Here is a 23,481-nt window from a genome sequence, read left to right as displayed (position 1 = left end):
GCACTGTTATTTGTTTAGCAAATAGTGAGTGCATGCGAAGCAGTTTACAATCGTGTGTAGGAATGCCTAGTATATAGCGATGCGCATACATTTAGATGATTTGTCCGCTATAGATTTCCACCTGATAAGCCACTTCGCTGAGCTTTAATTTGTGGCCAGGTCGCTTCTGAAAAATAAGCTAATAGCTCAGTGGACGTTACCTGGTAAAATACAATAAAAGTAATTTTTTTTATGTTTAGTGATGTGTTTACCTCTCCTATACTTTCCACTCCTCCCGTGTTTGTGTGTACTGTTTGTTGTTTTGCATCCTTCTGACCCGCCTCTACTGGACATCAGTGAAAAATAGCTTCATAGCTAATCGGATTATAATCCGCATAAGTATACTGTTATTCAGAATTCCCAAAAGAAGTGAAAATCAGCAAACATTGTGGGATTTAAGAGTTGCGTGTTTGTTCAGATAGCGGTTGACTCGGAATAATCAAGGGTGCAACTTGCTAGATTTTTACTAATCTTGATTTGAAGCTTTCGTGACTGCAGGAATCCATACTCTTTGGTTCTTTCGGTAAAGTCACGTAGTTAGAAATAAAATAAATACATAAAAGAGCATATACTCTTCAGTATTGTCCATACTGTATGATCTCTAGTTGTACATCAAAACACCCTACTGACTTTAAGCCTTACGCCAACTGGAGTATATACACTCAACGTTCTGAACAAATTACGTAAAGCGTCTTGCAAAACGCTTCCGACTTTAAGAACTTCACGTTTTACTCGTGCAAATCTACGTCGGTCAGACACCCACGTATCTTGTCCGCAATAATCACAGTTCAGAGTCGAGCGGATTTTGTCGAGAATTATCTTGACACATTAGCTCTTGCCCCCCCCCCCCCCGCACAAAAACCTACAAACCAAAATTAACCCATTCAGGATTACACAAATATCATATTACGTCTTCTTAGGTTTTTTTCGGTAAAGTCACGTAGAAAGTAAAATAAAATAAAAACAAAAATCACGACGTTTCGGAGGCAACACAAGTCTCCGTCAAGTCTCCGTCATCAGGTGGGACCGTCACAGCCAGATTAGCTGTATCTTGATACAGCTAATCACTTGATACAGCTAATCTGGCTGTGACGGTCCCACCTGATGACGGAGACTTGTGTTGCCTCCGAAACGTCGTGATTTTTGTTTTTATTTTATTTTACTTTCTACGTGACTTTACCGAAAAAACCTAAGAAGATGATTCCTTGCAGTCACGAAAGCTTCAAATCTAGAATCATATTACGTGCGCATTTATACATCCGAAAGGGCACGTGCTCTCTGAACACGAACTTGAGACAAAATTCGTTCGACGCATTAACACCGAACCAACACGATTTTCCAAACACGAGACGCAGAAAAATGTGGTCAGAACGATTTAGTGCACATCCCACCCCCGCGGTCAATGTTCTACGGCACAACGAGGCGATGCACGATTTCGTTTTTTTTGCTGAGGAAGTTGCCATCGCCTCACGTCCGCCCGTGTCGGCGTGCTCGCGAAGTTTCCACAGTCGTGCGTCCCCTGCTGACGTCGCTTCCTCAAAATAAACGCAGCCCGACTCGCGAATGTCGTTCGAAGCACGCCGTTCGTGAAATGTTCACACGAAACGAGGCACGCGACGGCTCACGGACATGCGTTCACACAAAGCACGTGACCTCTCATGGACAACGGTCACACAAAGCACGTGACCTCTCATGGACAACGGTCACACAAAGCACGTGACCTCTCATGGACAACGGTCACACAAAGCACGTGACCTCCCATGGACATGCGTTCACGCGAAGCACGTGACCTCTCATGGACAAACGTCACAAGTGGCGCATACTCTTTATTTTTACAAGGACCATGTTACGCATTCAGCTCATGAATAAGTACCCATAAGAACCACGCGATGCGGGCTGCTCACGAACAAACACACACACACGTTAACGCGAAACACCTGGATCCCGCGACGCTACGCAGTTCATGAACAGCATATTAACACACACACACACAACAAAACGTTCACACCCAAACGAAGCCACGCGGAACGTGACCCGAACACGGCTCGTGTTCATTCACATGACCCACGTGACGCGCGCGGTTCATGTAAATAACACTCGCAAACTCCCCCCTCCCCCCCAAACAAAATGTTCACTTGGATCACGCGAGAAACGGCTCAAGTCGTTCACACGTGGGATGCGTGCGGCGCAGGCAGCAGCGTGCGCGCGGGTTCATTGACCCACAGAGGGCAGGGCCCGTCCCGAGGTGGGATGGGGGGGTGGGTGACGTGGGTCTTGTCGTGTCCACAACGCGATTCCGAGAAAAGTTCCAAGCGCCCGTGCGCGGCGCGATGCGGAATGGGACGCTCTCTGCGCGTGGCTACGGGATGGGTCTCAGTGTTTATACTTTCAGGTGCGCTCCCCTATTGTTGTATCAAACGCTTCGGCAGCGAGTGTGACATTATATAACCGGGCGATTATGCAAGGGGGGTGGCGGCTGGCGAGATAGAGACTAGCTTGCTAGACAATTCCCAGAGTCATCTTGATATCGTATCACCTGTCAATATTACTAGAAAACAAAGATCCCCTGTACACGTTTCGCCTTAACAGACGCCTGGGGCAAGTGTTGTTAGCGAACACCTATGAAGGCCGGTAGGGCACACGAAGGGGTTGGGTGGCCAGCACCTTGCCCGGCCTCCTTTGTATCCCTAGTAACGATGTTTAAACACCGCGCCAGATACTCATTTGAGGCTGAGTCAACCTAGGGGAGGTCCAACACCGGTTCGGACAATCGTCACTTGTGTTGGCCGTAAATGAGAATCGAACTCGGGTCACGGGTTCATAGCGCAACGCGCTAACCGCTCGCTACTCTATCGCTCCCCTACACATATAAACTGTACATTAGATCCCCGTATAGCCTGAACAGACTGTAGGGGCAAGTGCTGTTAGCGAGCACCTATGAAGGCCGGAACGGTACACGAGGGGGTGAGTGGCCAGCACCATACTGTACATTACACACACACATACAGGTACACATACGTAAGGATGTGCGGTTTTGCGTAAACATCAAGCGCAACATTTTATGGTCAACAGTAACGTTACGAGTCGCTTAATATCCGAAAGAGTATGACCTATAGCACACGTTACTCCGTTTGTATATGATGATCACCACACCTTGTGAGAGAGATTCAGCCCTACAAGGCAATGTTGTGCATCTAAGCGACACAGAAATGTCACGGCTGAGATGGGGTTTCCCCTCGTTTACAAAGCCGAGGTCAGTGATGACAAGTCCACATTACTATCGCGGGTGCCGAGTCCATCCCGCAGGACAGCCGCTGTTGACTTTCCTACCAAGTGGGACTCAACAAACACTCGACTAAATTGGAGCCACGAGTCCAAGTGATCGCCAATTCTGACACAAACAATATTTTTCGAACCAGGTAAGAACCCATCGAGACCGGGTTGTTTTTCCTCTTTGATTGGAAACTCGGGATAACAATTGACGCAACAGGACCCACGGTGTGGTGGACATACACGAGGCAGAACTGTTTAAAGATTCTGGTTCAAGAGGACATCAGTGTCAAAATAACTTCTCAATTTGTGAGCAGGAATCTCGTCCACCATCTACAAAAACAGATCTCAAGCACTTTGAACTGTTCTCTCTCTCTCTGACGCTATCATCACCCAGTATACGTACACGTGTTTAAAACATCGTTAGGTAATACGCGTCAACAAGGACGTACCCTAATATTGTAAACACTCGAGGAGAGATAGCGGTAAGGTTACACTGCATGCGTTGTTCAAAGCCCCCTTCGTCAGCCCACGGCGATCGCGCAAACTACTTTAAACTACAAACGGGAACAGTTACACGCGCAACACGATGACACGGACGTGAATTCGGCACACAGACACAAACAAAACACCAAGACGACGGCTCAAACCATACAAAGACAAAGATCCCCCGTATAGCCTTGGGGCAAGTGCTGTTAGTGAGCACCTATGAAGGTCGGCGAGGCACACGAGGGGGTGGTGGGTGGCCAACACCACGCCCGGCCGCCTCTCTCACCAATGTTGATGTTTACACACCGCAGCGAGTCACTCATTTGAGGCCGAATCGACCTAGGGGTGGCCCAGGACTAGTTCAGATTGTCGTCGCTGTTTTTTTTTTTGGGTCGTGAGCGGGAAACGAACTCGTGTCACCGGGTTCTTCGCTCAGTACGCCAGTCACGAACACCACCGCTCCCCCAAACCACAATAGACCCCCCCCCGCACTGTTAAGAAGGTGCGACGTTTAATAATATCGGGCACAGGATGTCCCATTATTGTGCATACTTCTGAACTCGAGTTACCTGTCCAGGTACGGGGGCACGCGGGTGGGAGGGAAGAGTTGTGGGTGGGTTGGGGGGTCGAGGGGAGGAGCTGCTACGTTGGAAGTCAGAAGGCGATTGGCTGGTGGCGTCTTGTTGTTGGTGGTGGTGGGGGGGGAGCTGCGTGGGAGACGTCAACATCGTCGCGGACGCCGGGACAACCACAGCGAGGAGAGAGAGAGAGGAGTGGAGCGGCGTGGCGCGTGTGTGGGTGACAGCTCACGGTCTCGTCCGGCACCCACGCGTTCGGGGTAAGTGACCGGAGCCTCCTCCTCCACCTCCATCCCTACGCCTCTCACGCCGCCTCCTTCCGCGTCTCTCCCTCCCCTCCATCGCCCCCCCCCCACCACTGCCGCTCCATCCGCGATCAAAACTACAAAGAGCGGGGTCTGTCCCGCGCAGTGCCTCAATGACACGGCTGGCGAGAATGGAATAGGCAGTCGAGGTCTTTGCCTGCTGCGGACGTAAAGCGTTCATCCCTGGTAGCGGCGACGCCTGCCTGCAAACCGTGATCGCCTTACCACCACCACCACCACCACCACCCATCCACCACCACTTTTTCAAGAGCCGTGGAAGAGCGTAATCGCCCGAAACGTCGGCTTTTAACCGCGTCGTCGCTGCGTGTGCCGGCGCTTCGCGGCCACGGCTGAGGCCGCAACTCGCGAGCGCGGAGGGCGACGCGGGGTTCCTCTGCGCGGGGTTTCAGAGGGGACTGGGCGGTGCTGCTGTACCCACATCGACAGCTTCTGGTATGTGTGTGTGTGGTGTGGGGGGTATGTCTGTGTGTGTGTGGGGGTATTTATTTATACCCGAGAGCGCGCGCTTGTTGCTGAGACGAGCGAAGCGCTGTTCGTGATGCCGGCGACCTGGGGTCGCATCAGTAGCACGCGTTTGGCTTCAGCGTGTCCCTGGCGCTTCCCCGAGGTCGACTTGAATGAGAAGGCTTCCCGGGGTGTGTGAACAAGCTGTGAACCACTAGGGGAAGACAAAGGCCGCCGGGCGAGGTGCTGGCCATGCTGGCTCCCATTACATGCGCGCCGTTCCAGACTACGCGCTCGCAAACAGCAGTGAAGGGCAGCGTGCCTGTGTGTGTCTGTGTGTGTATCTGTGTGTCTGTGTGTGTGTGCCTGTGTGTATGCCTGTGTGTGTATGTGTGTGTCTGTGTGTGTGTCTGTGTGTGTCTGTGTGTCTGTCTGTGTGTGTCTGTATATCTCTGTGTGAGCTCACAAATCCTTGAAAGATCTGGGCAAAGTCCCATCGGTGAGCTCCTCCGGCAGGCAAGGCTGCGGTGGCTGGGTCATGTAGCCCGCATGCCCAGCCACCGCATGGCCAAGCAGCTTTTGTTCGGCCGGATCGAGGGGGCTAAACGGGCGCGGCACGGGCTAGAGAAGAGATGGAGTGATGTGGTACAGGAGGACGTGGAGCTGAGTGGACTTGCTGATGACTGGTACCAGCGGTGTCAAGATCGACCTCAGTGGAGGAGGCTCGTGAAGGACGCTACTGGGCAGTTGGAGGCAGTCGCCCTCCAGCAACAACGGAGCGCGGAGGAGCGACGCTCACAACAACGAGCGGAGTGCCGGGTGGCTAAAGCACAGAAAGTTGGCACAGTAGGGGGCACAGGTGGTGCATCAGCCAGTAATCTCAGTCATCTCAGTCAGTTGACCCGTGGCACCTGCTGGGTATGCCCCGTGACCTCCTGCCAGCGGGCGTTCGACACTTCACGTGGCCTCAAGGTGCACATGGCCTGGCACAAGCGTCGTGGTGACGTCACCGCCACTTAGTGGCGAATGGCGGTTGTTGTTGTTGTTTGTCTGTGTGGTTATTACAGCGCTCACAATGTTTGTGAAGTTTAGTTTCGTCATCATCATAATCAGCAGCAGTCATGGTAAATCCACTGCTGGATGAAGGCCTCCACGAGCCTGCGCCAACGATCCATGTTTTGTAAGAGTAGAAGTTTAGTTTCAAGTCTTCTCCGAAGCGCTCGACAGACATGTGGGTGGGTGGGGGTGGGGGGGCTTTCAGGCGATGCCCATCGGAGCCGGCGTGCTGAGTAACCGACTCGCGCACGGTGGCGCGCCGCCGTTGTGCTGTTGACAAAGTTCGTGGTGGTTTAAAAAACAAAACGTGGACCAGCGTTCCCATGCGGTGATACAATAGACGCGACAAGGATGAGTAAGTATGTGGGTCTCGCCGATATATATATTCACCGGCGGCGGCGCGGTTAGCGAACACTGCGCCATACACCCGGCGGAGCAGAGTTCGATTCCCGGCCACGGCTAACATCAGAAGCATTTTAACCGGTCCTGGAGAAGAACCGCTTTTCACCCAAACCGCATTGGCTACAGTGGTGAAGTATGGCCAACTCCCCCCACCCCCCATCCTCGTCTCCACAGGCCCAGGGCAGACACGGCATGGTTTCGGCTTTCATCCGGCATCGTTTGACATTTGCACAGGATGGATGTGCAATGTGCGCCCCTCCGATTAGCGCGGTGGACACGGCACGGCGCGCGCGAAAGACGTTGAACTCGTAACGAACGGAACGGGTTCGCTCCCATGCGGCGCCCATCCACGCGCACCTTTGACGCGCACTTTGACGCACCTTTGACGCACATTCAGACGCGATGCTGCTGCGGCCAGATAACGGCGAGCGATCTCGCAACACGTGGTGGACCCCTTCCACCTCTATGGCAGCACTCCCGTAAGCTGCCGACACGAATTTCTCACCGATAACGCCCACTTTCTGGTGGGGGTTGCGGCGTTGTGGTTTGCGCACCGCGTCATGAACTCGGCCACACACCGCTCAAGTTCGATTCCAGGCCACGGCGAACACTCAGCGGGCGAGCGGGTAATCGTGAACCAACACAGCGCCCCCACCCCACTCCCTTTCACCGATACGCACTGACCGGCGTGGTGAAGTATGGTCAAACAACTCCCTACGTCCGACGCGGCGTGGGGAAGGCCTTCGTGCGGCAGTAAATTGATGGGAGGACTGCACGGTGCCCTCTTGTGATGGCACGGCAGCTCCGCGCGTGTTATGAAGGTGCAGCGGCACGACACCACGGCGATGATCCGTTCTCGCTCCGGGGTAACGTCAGCGCATGACTCAACTACGACAGGATGCAGAACGTCAGTCTCTGCGTCAACGGGACCGCACCGCATCTATAAACCCAAGCACAGTGAAGCCGCTTGCTGTAAATCATTGCGCGGTGACGTCGGAGATTGTGTTTCCATAACCATTACAATGGGCAGCATACTTAAGCATGTGCGTAAATGTACAACTCATATAACGCCTCGGCCGGTCAACAGCAAGTCCCGCCGACCGCAACTCGGCCATGCTTATTGAAGATGCGAGTCCAGAGTCAATGAGAGTGGCTTCGCTACTCGCCACGTGCGCGCGTACACACACAGAGGGCGGCGGTGTTGCCGAGTGACTAACTCCTCCTCCTCCATCCTCCCGAGTCCAATGAGCCTCGGCCGCTTACAGTCGAGGACTTAACCTCGCTCGCCTCGCCGCATTTCAATCGCGCCCCAAGCGCCTCCCCCCGCCCTCTCCGCCAAATGCCTGAGTCTCTCGACTCTTCGAATGATCAGACACGGGATGGCCGAGTTTTATTGACGTCCTGTGGCGTTCTCCGAGTGTACATACAGGTGGTGGCCCGCGCGCGATGCTACATTGTGCCCCTCTCGCTGTTGTTCCAGTCACCCATCACGTTTCCTGAGTGTCGGGAGGACGCGAATCCGGGTCAAATAATCGTCGTCAGCGTCGTCGTCATCCTAATCAAGTGCGTGGCAGCGGTCACACGCAGCGCACCGAGCACGCCGGCCCTAATGACAGGTGAGTCACGATGCACTGGCTCGGGTCTTGGGCGTCTCGGCTTTCATCGCCTTCTGCGCCGAGTCAGCGGCTCGTGTCACGCGCGTTGCGCTGCGGGGAGGGCGTGCGCCCAAACCACCCCGGCGCAGAGCTCCGCCACCCTAACCCCGACTCACTCGGTGTTTCGCAATTCTAGGCAAGCGCCTATTTCGGAGACGCGCACACTGCCTAGACAGTACGTCTGTGCATATCTGTATATAATAGATATGCGTATATGATGTGTACCGGTGGCACTCACTGACGCGTCCCGAGAGGAGCCTTCCACCAAACGAGACGGAGCGATGAAATCCGCCGATCTGCGCGCAGGCGCGAGCTTGATCGTGAATATCGAACTATCGTGAGAGGTCGTAACGGATTGGCGATGTCTCCACATCCAGCGGTCAACTGATCATAGCGGACGGGGGATGATTATCTATACTCGCGCGCGAGGACACCCACGGACAGACGTATACAGACGGAGATGATGTTGGAGCGAGTCACCCACTCGGGATAGCACACCAACAAGTGGCGTTGTGGCCTGAAACCAGACTCGACTGCCGTTGTCTCCCGAGTGTTCGATTTGTGTACCGCACCAGATGTAGGCAACTCGTTTCTAAGGGCCGAGTTTACCTAGGGGGAAGCCCAGAGCAGGTTTATTATGATACCACTTGCCACACTGACGCGAGTGGTCGACGGATTCGTATCGCAAGAGCGGAGCGAACCAGCCAAGCGCTTACGTCTCTACAACAGGAAAGTCCCCGAGCGTGGGAGCCCAGCCAAACTGCGTCCACACACACGCGCGCACGTGAATATTCACTGCGCGCACACGATACACGCAAGCACATATGTATATATACAAAGTGCGCACACGTACACACACACACACGCCGGAGATGCGCGCCACTCACTTGCGCGTGGTCGGTGGGAGCTTTCAGTCCGGCGAGCACGTTTCATGTCGACACTGTAGGCTGCTTTAAAAAACAATGAGTTAATGATAACGAGCCGAAGCAAAGGAGCAAACACAAAACAGTGTCCCGTGGCAGCGAGCGAGGGAGGCTTTTTTAGCAAGTGAACGAACCGTTGCCGCGTTGGCGTGGGGCAGTTACACCACCACCTCCACACACGCACTCGCGCACACAAGCCTCGCTTGCGCATTCTAGTTTGGGCAAGTCGCGCGTTATCCAGCCGCCTTCAGGATTGCGCTTCCCTTGCGAAAACGCAACTCGCGGGGGCCCTTGCGCAAGTGTCGACGTCTCTGGGTCTCGTGCGCAGACGGGGAGGAAGTTCGCGGGGCACTGGAAACAAGGAGGCCGGGTGGGCGGCGAGTATCAGAACCCCCACTGCACGTTGGAACGCGCGCGCATTAAACAATTGACTGCAGACAATTACGCGCGCGCGCGTTCTCAAGCTGTGAAGTGGTGACACGTTCCGAACACGTGTGCGGAGGCTGAAGCGGCAGCATGAGCACAGCGCGTGTCTGTGTGCGTGTGCATCGACTCAGCCCGATATAATCAATACTCGTTATCACCACCGCGACGCAAGATCGACAATTCATCGTCGTCATGAGCACCAAATATCACATCAGCGCAGTTTATTTCTTCATATCTGTACCGACTCATCCACCATCACCGTGAAAATATCGACTCTAAAGTCACGATAAAGCGAGTACTCTATCACCACGTTGTGTGTGAGGAGCCATTCTAGTATCTGGACATACTTGCCCCTGTGAAATGAGCGTGAAATTACCACCATTGTTAGCGTTCATGCCCCAGCACCCCATGTGCGTGTGTGTTGGGGGGAGCGGTAGTGTAGCGGTTAGCACGCAGCGCTACAAACCCATTCGATTCAATTCTCGCTCACGGCCAACACCAGTGACAATTATCTGAACCGGTCCTGGGCCTCGCCTAGGTTGCCTCAGCTTCAAAATAGCACCTGGTTTGTAGTGTAAAATCATCGCCACTGGGGGAGACAAAGGCAGTCGGGCGTGGTGCTGGTCACCCACGTGTGCCGTGCCGGCCTTCATAGGTGCTCACTCACAGCACTTGCCCCAACAGTCTGTGAAGGCTACACGGGTAACCTGATCACATCGGTGAGTTCACTCAGGTGACGTGTGACGATTACAAGCTCTGCGTGTTTAGAGCCGCGTTATCGCAAGTTGCGCAAGGGGTTATCACGTTAAGTCAGGAGCGGTGACACGATCATTTAACTGGCACGTAGCACTCATTGCTGCATCGGGGCTGGCATTCATGAGCATTGTCAAGGCGTAATCGAGGCAGGATTTTAGGGCTCATTGCTTTGGTGTGGTGTGGTGTGAAAGTGCAAATACGTGGGAATGGCGTTCATCACATTTCTTAGAACTCAAACGCCACAACACCGCGCGCGCGCGTGTGTGTGTGTGTGCCTCAGGGATTGCCGCCGCGTGAGCGGTGTTGCCACTGCAGTGATGCGGTTCCCGACAGGTTTTGTGGCAATTGGCAATCCCCAGCAACGCGCTTCGCATTAACATAAACTACTCATGAGCACGCGCTCATTCATGCGAAGAGGTAACCGCGATTTTCTTGAAGTCAGGAACGCACACGGCCGAGGTTATGGCTGAAAACAAAAGAACACACACGCACGCACAAAACTCAACAAGACGACTGCGGAAAATGTGTAATCTTTCAGCCACGTTCAATCCATTGTTGTGCGAAGTTCTCCCAAAGTTGCCGACGCCACCATCGCTCACGATCTTTAAAATGTCAGAGAATCCACCAAGAGTGGGCAATCGGGTTTCGGCCACCACAATCTCCTTCAACAGGGTGGTCCAGATGGCTTGTGACTCCCTAATCGACCCCCCCCCCAACATTTCTCTTTTAACTAAACCTTACTTTAAAACAAATATACGTTTCAGAGGATCAAATGGAGTGGGGGGGGGTAACAAGACATCTGGACCATCCTGTGTAGACTTTGACGCGACCTGCCCAAGCCCCGCTTTATCCCAACAAGTTTTGCACGATGCCACGGACCCGCGTATGGCCACTTATAGTCCACGCGTGGCCACAAATCAAGTCTGTCCCTCGTCTGTCGTGGAACTGTCACCATCGGCGATACAAAACAAAAGTGCGTTGCGTGTTGCCAGCCACACGCGCTCTGCGGCAGGGGCCTCTTCTTTCCAGGCTCGATGGTAATTAACGAGACGCGCCTCGTCCGCCTCTCGGTACAAGTCCGGGCAAGCCCCCAGAACAATGCGAGCACTGTACACTCTGCGAGCCAACATCGGCGTTCTTGCGAGGGGGAAAACACACACACACGCGCGCGCGCGCGCGCGCAACACGACTTTTCCGATTATAAAACGAACTGCTACGCTACGACGGGCCGTGTTGACTTGCCTACTCCGACGCCCCCGTTTGGTGGAGGTTACACACGCGCACACACTCGCACACACACACACACTCGCGCACACACACACTCGCACACACACACTCGCATTATTAGAAAGGGCGATGGATCATTGTACATGATGGTCTCGAGGTGTCGTGACCCTCCTTTAATTTTCTAAAACTTAATATTTTTGTAATGTTTTTTTTTACATAAATGAATATGCAAAGGATAAACATGTTCGGGGTTAATTAATTGGGGGGGGTCACAAAACGTCTGGACCACCCTGTACAATCTTCATAACCAACGTGGAAGAGTAGGCCAAATACCCTGCCCTGTATTGAGGCAATGAGGTTCTATCCTGTCGAGGCCTTTCTGCTTGCAGTGTCGTGAGCAAGCAATTGCAGGGCCGCACCTTTACCAAAATGCTACCAACATCACCCAAAATGTTCGACAGATCTCGGAATCTTAAGCATTTTCACCCGAGTTAGGACTTCCATTGGTGATCAACAGGGCTTGCCAGGTGCTGTAGGTGCGGGGATGAGAGGTGTGGCCAGGTGATGGCAGTGCGAAGCGTCACCCCCCCTCCAAAGCGTGGTGGCTTTTCCTCCGGGTTTCTCTCGTACCAAGACAAACGAGACGTCCCAACGTTGCGGGGCCCTCGTGACGACGAGTCTTGTTGGTGCGCGGCGCAGGCTTTATACAATGGATAAACAATTATCACGGCTATTGCCATTACAGTCCAACCGTTACATTGAAATAAATGAAGGACACCCGTTTTGGGCCGTTGCACACTCGGGTTACGTTGGGAGCGCGTGGCGGCCCTGACTGGCAGTGTTGTTTTTGTGGGTTAACATTTAACTTTGTGGTCGGCGAGGTGGAGTGGAGGGGAGGGTGAACTTGTCACCGACACCTGCCCGGCTGCCTCTTGTGTGATACAAGGCCGCTTGCTGCTGCTGCTGCCAGAGCCGGGTGACACAGATGATAGCGCAGTTGACTTGTGTCGGATTCAGTAGATTAATCGCAGCCGCTCGAAGGCCAACGAGACACGCAGACATTACAGAGCGTGTAGATTGGAGAGCCCGTCGTTCTGAAAACACTTTTGAATGAAAGTCTCCCACACGCCAAATCGTCCAATGGGAGATTGTTCCGACCACACTTTACCACGCCGTTTGGCTGCGGATTGTAGAAAGGAGTAATTAAACTCAGGGTAGCCGTGTTGTTTTATGCAGCGTATGTACGTATACATGCATGTATGCTGAACTTCTTTCGCACCGTACGTAGCCAACCGTGCCAATCTGAGGTTCGGGGTTAACACTATTAACTCTAACCAGTGTGTCCACCTCTCCACCCCAAACCTAACAATAACACGCGTGCCCTATAGAATTGATTAAACGGTTATTAAGAATGCAGGTGTATGCAACATTTGGGCGGGGAGTTAATCCCGTCACGGCGAAGTGCGTGTCATGTAGACTTTTTGTCATGTAGTTCATCGCATTTTTAATGAGGGCCCCGTACACAATGCAGCTCAACCTTCTAGCGCTCCGTTTGGCTTGGGCGTGCACTGCGCAGTCGTTTAATGCCTGCGGATTTCTCAGCGTTCTGCTCGACAGAGCTGCGAAAACAAGTTTGAGTGTTCGATCCCGAAAAACGCGAACTGGATTCATCCATCCGTTCAAAGCACTCTTTTCTTTCTTGTTGTTGTTATTGATAAACGTAACGTCTTAACATCTCACAGGTCATACAAAAATCGCACCCATTTGTCAAACGCGGAACATTCAAAATGCGGCTTGAATGTATCTACACAGAGTAGATAACCCCACGAAATTGTGGGGTTTCTCCCCACAATTCGAAACACTTGTAAGAGTGGATTTGTTTCCTAGAGACATGAACTTAAGGAAATTTTTGCGTCTGTCAATATCAGTCACATTTGCGCATTTTGTTGAATTCTGTGGGAGCTTGTATAGCAGCATATATATATAAAACCCCACACCACACAAAATACAAAGACACACACACACAAACACGCGAGAGCCCAGGCTGTGTGCACGAGATGAGATTGTCTCTGCTTCCCAGCCTGTGTTCTCCGCGGTTTTGGGTGGGAGTGTTGGTATTTGACGCGTTTCATGATTTGGTCGCAGTCGTGCGCTCTCGGCTGCGAGATTTCATCAGCCACCTGCTCCGTGCTGCCAAACTCGAACCGCTTCCGTCTCGTGTAGCTCTGGGAACGGCTAACAATTCCAGTGTTTGTAAACAACCGTTCGTTCTTCCACCCCCCACCACCACCACCGCCACCAAAACCCAGTGCAGCCAGGCCGTTCCACTGTGCCAAACTTACTACTCCGGCCAAAACCTCACCCCGGGAAGGAGAGACCCCCCCCCCACCGCTGCCCCATACCACCAACTCCCTTGGAGCCCCAGGCCTCTCTCACCAACACGAACTTTACACAGAGGTCTGGCTGCTGGCCAGTCTATAACGTCCCTTCAACAGCATTGCCCCAGACCACATCGGCTAACGTGCAGAGACGTCGATTGTTTTCACAATAGGCTACCGCTGCGTGTACGCGCGGCGCGTAACACTCGCGCATGCAGCATGCCGACGCATTCAAAATAACATCTTGCATTTGTCCAGCTGTGTAAAACAAAATGCCTGCTTTAAATGTTGACATTAAAACGTATTCTTACAAAATAATAAGCATACCCTTGTGGGTTTCGGGTTTGGCAGGCTACCAGAGTGGAGAGGGACGTTCTCAAAAGGTTAGGATGACCTCGCTTCCAGTCTAATTATAAGCCTTTGCAGCTGGGATCGTGCCATTACTTTACGGAGTGTTTACATTTATTAAAATAAAGATTATGCCTTTATTTCTGTTTGTTCTAGACTTATATTGTTATTTCTGCAGGGCTCGAGCAGATCAAATGCAATGAAATTGCCACAGCTTCAATTGAAACGAATCAAATAAATTCCTGCCTTAATTGGCTGGCTCATGCTGGAAAGTTCTCTCAAATTGTGCCACCGTACAACGCATGCACTTCTCCAAACCGAGGAACACAGTGTGCCACCACAATCGCTCTGTGATCTCGGTGAACAATCCTGCTTGATAAGTTATGTGAAACGATGTCAGATTAAGAGGCCCCACCACCCACCCACTGCTGGTCTTAACCTCCCCCTTCCCCATTATGTAACCACAGGCCCCTCAAGGGACGCCCCTTGGTTAAGTGGGTTGTTGCTGATCAACACAATCGTAGACTTAACAAAAAAAAGGGGTCCAATACAGTCCAAGGGCTTTCCCCCCCCGCCGCCCCCCTTGAAGAACTGCAGTGTGGTCCTCTTGACCTAGGTCACCATCAAAATAAATGTAGGGAAATGAGACTCCCTGAAAGGTGGCACTAAGACAAACTGTAGACTTGATTCAACCTTATTAGGACTCATCATTAGTCACCAATGCTCAGGGTTGGACATTGGTGAATATAATTGAGGGTTTAACAAAAGTTATAGTTTGATAGCATCTACTTAGACGCACACACTGCATGTTGCTTTTCACATGGGGGGGGGGGGGGCCTCCAAGTCGCATTAAGCACGTTGCAGATAACGTGCAGCAACATTTACCCCACGTGGCATGTCAACCTGTAACACATTCACGTGCGTAGCTTGACACTCAGGTTCACCTTTTATTATCCTGGTGGATCACATTGGTTGCGAATCAATATCGATCCATGTGGAGAACCTTAATTATGCACAATGCCAACACACCTGGGGTTGCACACAAAAAGTGGCGCCAAGCAGTTCTTAGACAAATCCACACCAAAGTACAAAACTTCAATGGATCCCGCTTAGATTAACGGATCATATTAAACCCTTGCAGGTGGGGGTACACGTTAAAGAAAGATGTAATTTTAACCAGTATCTGTAAACCTGTTATATAGATATTCACTATCTAGGCTGTGTATTCTGAGCATTTGTACATGGTTTACAGCTTGATAAAGAACTTTTTTTTAAAACGATGGTCATTCACGCAGGCATGGTTATTTAAGTGATACCACTGCTTTAACTATCACGAGCGATACGATGGAATGACTGGTCTTAACTTTGAAATATATTTAAGATAAAAGCTATAATGGCATGTCAGACAACCTGTAACACATAGCGCAAGTACGTATCTACAAAGACTTTGTGTTTTGGGTTTCTGTATCACTGTATACATTGTTATATCACTATCCGTCAAACATTACAAAACAAGTTTGCATGGACATTTTATATCATTGCAAGTGGTTCCTGTGTGCAGCGTGGTTATCGCACTCCGCTATGAACTTGACCCGAGTTCTATTCGTAACTATGGCTAACATCAGTAGCAATTCATGTGAACAGATCCAGGGCCTGAACTGTAATCCTTGTCACCAACCCAATAACAAGTGCGGTAGTGCAGTCGGACAAAACCCCTTGACTGGCAGTGTGGAAGGCCTACATCCAGTAGCGGTTGATAAAAGGGCTGTTATGCTACACTTCATACAGTGATCTAAAACACGGTTCATCCAATGTTGCTTTGACACAACTACATGCATCCTTGTGTCCCCATGCCATAGTGCAGTGTTCTTCATTGCGAGGCCTAGGGGCCACTGGCAGCCAAAGGCAGCCCCTGGTGGGGCCTTTAATGCAGCCCCTGACGTGCAGCTCCCGACAGTACACAAATGTGAAAATGCCCCATCATGTTGTAAAACACAACGGTTTCAAATGTGTGGCGGCTCTCACACCGATACGATGTCTTATCGTTGAAAGTGCCCCCCCCCCCCCCACCTCTGAAAATTAGTGAAGAACGCTGCCACAGTGCAAAACCGAGTCTCCTGAAACAGAGTTTCAACGAAGACAAATCTGGCGAAACAAAGTTGGGGAAAAACATGCAGGCGGCTCCGCCAAGCGCTTATTATAGCTTCGACGACCCGTCACTTTTTCAGGGACACTCACACCGAGGTTGCGGCAATCTTCGGCAGGTCCAGGGCGGGAGGCGGCGGTGGTGGCGGCGGCGGCGGAGGCGGAGAGGCAGGGCGGTGCGGCGTGCCACTGGCCCGAGGCCGAGGCTCAGCCTCGCGAGCGCTCGCAATCGGACGCTTCCATGCTGGTGGGACGCGAGCTGCGCCGGCTTAGCGACCAGTTCCACATCGAGCATCAAGCTCAGGTGAAACCCGACTCTCTCTCTCTCTCTCCGGCTGCGCTCGTGTTGTTCCTCGTTGGGGGGTTGTTGCCGTGACGGTGGCGAGTGCGGCTACTGCTGTCAAAAACGTTTATCGTGAGCAACTGTCGGCGTCGTGCGAATGTCGAGGGCAGCGTAATGCTGTGTGTAAGAGTATGATGCACTTGCGTAAAGCAAATGGCTATTAAACCGACAAGTTTTATTGTCTGAATATTGTAAATGAAACTGCATCTCAAGAAAATGCAAGAACATATCAGCATTGAGATCATAGAAAAGAGGGATTTCTGCTTTTAAGAACAGGTAACTTAGTATACAGAGGAAAGATGACTTGTATTGAAGAAAACCTTTGGATATAAATGGAAATGCTCACTTGCAGATGACAAGGTCTTAATCCTGTACATGAAGAAGCTGTGGGTTGTTAAGGAGTATTGGTATAGAAATCCACTTTTCAGTGATATTCACTACCAATGACTTAACCTGGCACATTCTGAATGCTTGTAAGGATAAGACTCCTCTCGTCCAAAGTTCTGCAAGCAAATGCACAGATGACTATCTTCTGATGTGCATCAGATGGCATACAGCAGTGGCATATCTACTCTTAGGAGGCTATAAGCACAAAAATAATAGCACTACAAACTAAACTAAAAAACTAAACTATTTTAAAAAATTAAGGTAAGGCCCACTGAGCTATGTAGCTCTTTTTCAGAAGAGACCTTTGCCACAAATAATAGCTCAAAGAAGTGGCTTATCACGTGGACATTTATGGCAGCCAAATACTCTAAACGCATGTTGATGTTGATTCTAAACGTGGAGGGAAAATCCGGAGGACCCGGAGAAACATCCACACAACCACGGGAAGAGAGACATGCAAACTCCAAATAAACAGCAAGCGTTAGGGTCGGGATTGCATCCACAACCTTGTGTATACCAGGCGAGGTAGTTAACATCGCACCACCGTGGTGCCCACATGCACATCTGGATAAAACAGCCGAAATATGTCACTTTGGAAATTTTACCCACTGCTTGTTATGGAGACAAAGACGCATTTTCTCCAAAGCTCACAATGAACATTGAACAGCATGCGAATCAGGACCATCATGTTTTGAACAACAACGTCTCATTTCAAATTTGGACAATCGGGTGTTTTGTGGGCTCGGCAGTGTATCGTTCAGTTAAAGCGTGTGGGTAATCTCGTGAATTGTGCCCTTTCAACAATATATTTTTGTAAAATAGCTGTTGGCTCTGATTCGAAGAACTGACAGCTGATGAATGGGTCTGGAACTTGTAAGAAATAAATGGATATTAGCTGTGTTCTGCTTTCATTGGAAAGAGGCCAATGCAAAGATGCAACACGAAAAACAGGATGGGTCACCAGCGGAGTCCTGCAGTGCACGTTTCTGAAGAGACAAGATGATTAAAAAAAAACACAACAAATTATACATGCCGACACTTTGGTTATTAGCACCCCAATGTGACCATGCATCATCTCCTAATGTGCATGAAGTCATGTCAAAATCAGAGATCTGGCAGCAATAAGGCCAGTGGCTTTCGTTTATGGTTGTGGGGAGGGGGCAAAACTGGAACATGTGTGGGGTGGCGAAGACCATCAGATAGGTTTACACCACAGCTGGGAAAATTCCAACCATTACCGCTGTAAGCTGCTCCGATTTCAAGATGGTTTTTTTCCTATCAACCAATAATGAAAACATTTCCACGCATTTCACTTTTTTTAAAGTGCACATTTAATCAGAGATAATGTTCAATAACCAATTTTTGTCAAGACTTGCAGACCATTTTGAATAGGGCACTTTAAATGCCAGCCTTTATTAAGGCTGACAAAGTTGTTTATGCTACGTTTAGTTTCTCAAAACGCCACGCATATTCATTATGTATTTTGAACTTCTTTTGCACCGTACATAGCCAACCATGCTAATCGGAGGTGCTGGGGAAAGATAAGAGTGAACACGAGTAGATTAAGTACAAGGAATCATTTACTTACCCAGAAAAATAAGTGAAAAAGCACTTTATACTGTTATACTTGTGTAAGTTGTGTTGAACCCCCAGCAACAGAAGGTGCCAGCATCACACAATGGGCATTGTGAGAGCTCAAATATTACATCAGCGGTTAAGTGTATTCGACTGACATTGACCTGTGATCTTCTCTGCACATCACAGATTCTAAGAAATCAAAGGCGCCGCAGCAACTCGACAAGCAATGCACGAGAGAACGAGCGTGGCGTCGAGAGACGGAGTTGGATCCATCGGTCCCTGAGCTACTTGGGTCTAATTGACACCACCCCGGAAGAATACAGACCATGATGATCAGATGCCTGCTCACTCTTATCTTGTTGGTCAATGGCGAGGAACATTTAGCATTGCGTAAGATGTCTCTTCTAGAACACTGGCGAAAATGTTTAGCAAAAGGTTCAAGCCATTAACTGAGATCACCATTCCTTCATCGTTTTAAACTGAATTTATAATTCACCTACAGTACCTCAAGTCAGGCGAGTTACTCTGACGCCACAACAGCTATTTAACAATTGTATTACATTCCTAGGTTTCTTCCAATCAAATAAGGTTTGGTACACCAACCACGAAACTGTATATACTGTACATTGACCAAATAATACAATGAAATTCCTTTTGTAAGCACAATCGAGGCTAGTTGGGGACGGTATATGCTTTGAGAGGGGTTTGTCTTCAAAGTTTGTGCAGTGCACTAAATCTGAGCCAGCTAACATTACCTTGCTGCCTTACAAAGCATTAATTGAAGGCAAATGTGAATTGACTCTAATGGTGGCATGGGCGGAGTTTATATGTTCAAATTTGATACTTTTCTTTGCAAACTGTGCACTTTGTAGGTTAAAAAATATATATGAATCTGTTTTATATTGTCAGTCAGTGTACTATACATTCCTTAAACATGTTTGAAAATAGTTCTTGATGGTGGTATACTGTTTTCCTTGTAATTAAAAAAATGTAGCCTTTAGTTTAGACTGGGAAGTAATTATTTTTTTAATTAGGGTTTTCTTAAATTTGATGTCGTTTGAATTTTTTTTCCATCAGTAATGAAATGTCTCAGGACATTGATGTAAAACTTTTTTTGTAATTGCATTTTAAAGTAGCTGCCTGTAAATAAACTGTGTGCGCATGTACAGATTTAAATGATTTAGTCAGTGTTGGTAACAAATGGCGATAGCAGGAGGCGAGGCTCTCTTCAGGTTGCACGATTGTCGGCCGGTTTGCGTTGAGCGACTTTTCTTCCCCATCGATGTGTTATCCTGGGTCCAAAGTCCACTTTGCCAATGTTGCTGGTTACACAAGTGCAGCAGACCCAACATTGAGCACTTATCATCACCGCTAGTTGGCAATGCTCTTTTAGCTCACCAATCTGTGCAGTAATCAGTTGGCGAGGAGGAAGAGGTGGCAGGATAAAAAAAAAGACCTTTTACAAAATGACAAACAAAAGTTTGTAATATTACACTTGTTGGATTTTAAGTACAAACAAAATCAACCCGCAAAGACAATTTAATTGCTGAAATTAAATAATTATATCCACTGTCCAGTAGAATCTGCTGGTCGATGTATCTCAGCAATATTTTAAAGAGTAAGACAATGGGCTGGCTTTGAATTCAAAGGTTCATCGGCAGGGCATTTGTGAGTAACTGTGCAAGCTGGCACTTTGAATTTCATGGATTGTGGTTCAGTGTTGAAAATGTACCCGGAGTTATTTCAGAAAGCTTGGTTTTCATTGAAAGCTTGCGAAATATTTATTTTTTTGCAAAACTAAAAAAAAAGAGTGGATCAGAGAGAGGGATGCTTGAGCGAGTGAGAGGTATGTGGTTGTGTGCTAAAGTTTATTGATGTTGCATTTAATTGCAACATGCCCGTTTGTATGATACGTATTTAACTAACACCCGCCATTTCTTATGATCATGTCAGGAACACAATTGTTGTTCTAAATGCACTTTTTTAAATGTTAAAAAAGTACCTAACACGTTATTTAAGTAAAAAAAAGGTCTGATTAAATGTTAACAGACATTTACATAAGCAGGTAATGTTGAAATATTGTTGCATTGTCAACTAGTGGTGAATACCGTAAATATCCTTAGTCAAAATGCAGTTTTGGTTTACACTTTACAGAATAAAGCCGTACAAATATTTTTGGACTAGTTGTAGAAAAAAACGACTCAATGTTTCCCAGCAAACGAATAACCTGTCATAAAATTGCACTGTTTGTACCCAGATTGCATGTAGCATCTCTTCCAAACCCAAAATTTCTTGCACATCTTTTTTTGTAGTACATATGTGAAATGCTTATTTAATGTTTTTGCCAGTGGCAACTAGACATGCGGACATTTTCGATTGAGCGTTAATTTTTGTACTGAATGTGTAAATACTTTTTAAATAAACTTTTGAGTGCCTTGTGTTTCGTCGACTTGTGCGTTACTCTTGGTCAAGTGCCACTCGTCACTGCTGCCTGATAAGTCATCACCGCATGTGTGACTCAGTCAATGTCCGAGTTATTATCCGGAACTTAGCATGCAAGACTGCCTCCACACACCCACATTGTTGTAATCTCAAGAAAGGGAGCTTTAAAAAGAAATCCCTCGCAATCATCCGAACCTCAACCCAAGTTAGTGGAAAGGGATGAGGCAGCAGGAAATGTCAGCAAAGAAATAAAAAGAAATTAAATGACGCTACAAAAGAGAAATTAAAATGTGGTCAACACTTGCGTAGAAATTGTGTTTTGAAATCGAGATTGAAAACTCATTTGTTTGGAACTGCTTTTTTGTGTTTATTGTCCTTACCACACACCCCTGATTTGCACCGTTGGGTAAGTACGGTGTGAAAGAAGCTCAACATACATACCTACATTTGACAATACAATTTAAATAGTTTTCCCTACGATACAATATTTACTATCATCTGTAGGTATGGAATAATCCACCCAGCGATTGGATAAATTGTCGTGATGCGATGTCGCCATTCGATAAAAACAACAGTTTGTTTAACTCGTCGGGTCTCATGTTAATCATCACCGTTGTTTTGCTTGTTCCATTAACCTAATAAACAATTTGCATATGCTTTGTGTAAATCATGAGTACTAAATTCTGTCACATTATTTGATGTGTCACGTGCACCATAGACTTTCATGTTTTAAAATCAATGTTGTGGCCGGTAACAATCGGTAGAATTAAGATTGCAAGAAATAATAGTTTATACATCTCGTAAATTGAGCAAGTCCATAAGAACTGGGGTGGAAAAAAAGAAACAATGCAAAGCAATACAGTCGATCGCCGCGAGGGAATGAGCAAAATTAAACTTAAACCAAACATTTTATTTTACCAGGTCAGGCCCACTGAGTGATATAGCTGGTGGCTCATCGTGTGGAAAGTTTTTGCAGTCAAATACTCGAAACGCATGTTTCTAAATGTGTGGAGGGAAAACTCGGGAGGGCCCGGAGAAAAATCCTCACGACCACGGGGAGACCATGCACACTCCAAATATAAAAGGCGTCAGTCAGGGTCAGGATTGAACCCACGACGTGCATACGAGGCGAGGTATTTAAAATATCGCCACTGTGGCACCCCAGAATGAGAACGGTTGTGACCTGCAGTGTGGTAGTTGAGCATAGTATGGATGAGACGAAACAGTCCGGGTGCGGGAAGCTACGAGTTAAGTTCATGGGTATAGTAAGCAAGCTCATAACAAGAGTGATAAGGAGGTGATTGACGACCATGGAGGGAATGGCTGGATGACATCAGTAAGTACTGCGTTGACAGTTATGCATCCTCGCATGCCTAGTGCAGAACAATCAATCATATTGTAGCATATAGAAGAGGATGTCAATCAGTGTGCAGTTATTGGGCCTAAAACGTCACAAGGTTGCCCCTACCCGCCCCTTACCATCAGATTTAAATAACCTTTACAAAGACAAAGGGGGTGTTCATGCTGGAATACAACACACCATTCTACACCAATGGCAATGATCATCGTTGCATGGGCGAATTTACATCTATGCAATATTACTCAATGGGGGGTCCCCCCATGGGATTTAAAGAGCAAGGAAGAAAAATGATGCACACGAATTGCGAGATGACGTCATGCCCAATAACTTAACCGAGTGCTGAGGTGAGCGCATTACGTGTGACATCGTGACGTGATGTCCAATGCAACTGCGTCAATGGGGAACGCTTTGATCAATTTGGCCAGTTTTCTAAAGGGCGAATCCTCAATTGTAATGAGCCCATGTTACAGAAAGACGGACAGAGATCGTCCATTCACACGTTACACCCCAGTTGAAAGCGTTAAGGTTGAAAACCCGTGCTACTTCCACAAAACATGCGAATTGTTCTATCGATTTCCTACAACCTATATGTTTATGTTGGATGCATGTTGACCTTCTTTCGCACCGTACAAAGCCAACCGTGCTCATCGGAGGTTAGCCCAGAATGTTTTGAGCCAGCTGGCCAGGATTGAGCACTTCTCAACCAGAGAGCAGACTTGACCTATCGCTAAAACAATTACTTTTATTTAAGAACAAATAAAAAAAACATAACCATGAAGAATGAAATAAAAAAATTACACTTAAAATCTTATCAATGATTCTCATTATCTGGGGACACGAGCAGAACCTATCAGGTGTATGTATTTAATTTACAGGTCGACGTTTATTATGCAACCGACCACGTGCACG

The 23,481-nt window shown here is 48.7% G+C and overlaps 1 protein-coding gene and 1 long non-coding RNA gene across 4 annotated transcripts in view; one reads left to right on the top strand and one right to left on the bottom strand.

Annotated features, from left to right (window-relative positions):
- LOC144937088 (uncharacterized) overlaps positions 1 to 9,383 on the bottom strand; it is an 84,539-nt gene extending 75,156 nt beyond the window's left edge. Inside the window, exon 1 of the long non-coding RNA XR_013637567.1 lies at positions 9,147 to 9,383. This is a non-coding gene — a long non-coding RNA (uncharacterized LOC144937088). The remainder of the gene's footprint in view (positions 1 to 9,146) is intronic.
- On the top strand, positions 4,524 to 21,210 carry LOC144937087 (uncharacterized). 3 transcript variants are annotated; one of them, XM_078864338.1, is made up of 4 exons: positions 4,524 to 4,636; positions 8,085 to 8,220; positions 16,582 to 16,766; positions 18,957 to 21,210. In XM_078864338.1, the coding sequence occupies exons 2-4, from the start codon at positions 8,214 to 8,216 to the stop codon at positions 19,098 to 19,100; spliced, it is 336 nt and encodes a 111-aa protein (XP_078720464.1). In that variant the 5' UTR covers positions 4,524 to 4,636; positions 8,085 to 8,213; the 3' UTR covers positions 19,101 to 21,210. The 3 variants fall into 3 exon arrangements, with proteins under 3 accessions (XP_078720464.1, XP_078720465.1, XP_078720463.1); XM_078864339.1 differs by lacking the exon at positions 4,524 to 4,636 and adding an exon at positions 4,782 to 5,134; XM_078864337.1 differs by lacking the exon at positions 4,524 to 4,636 and having other exon boundaries at positions 7,632 to 8,220.
- Positions 21,211 to 23,481: the final 2,271 nt, after the last annotated feature.

The sequence above is a fragment of the Lampetra fluviatilis genome, chromosome 18, assembly GCF_964198595.1.
Source record: "Lampetra fluviatilis chromosome 18, kcLamFluv1.1, whole genome shotgun sequence".
Classification (NCBI taxonomy): domain Eukaryota; kingdom Metazoa; phylum Chordata; class Hyperoartia; order Petromyzontiformes; family Petromyzontidae; genus Lampetra; species Lampetra fluviatilis.
The sequence above is the reverse complement of the archived record's forward strand: the minus strand, read 5'-3'. Positions and strand labels throughout refer to the sequence as shown.

Bases quoted from the DNA above. Each gene is read 5' to 3' on its own strand.
- LOC144937087 (XM_078864337.1), top strand. From the start codon at position 7,944: ATGCCTGAGTCTCTCGACTCTTCGAATGATCAGACACGGGATGGCCGA. The intron at 8,221-16,581 runs GTGAGTCACGAT...AATCTTCGGCAG, and splicing joins CACGCCGGCCCTAATGACAG to GTCCAGGGCGGGAGGCGGCG. The intron at 16,767-18,956 runs GTGAAACCCGAC...TGCACATCACAG, and splicing joins ACATCGAGCATCAAGCTCAG to ATTCTAAGAAATCAAAGGCG.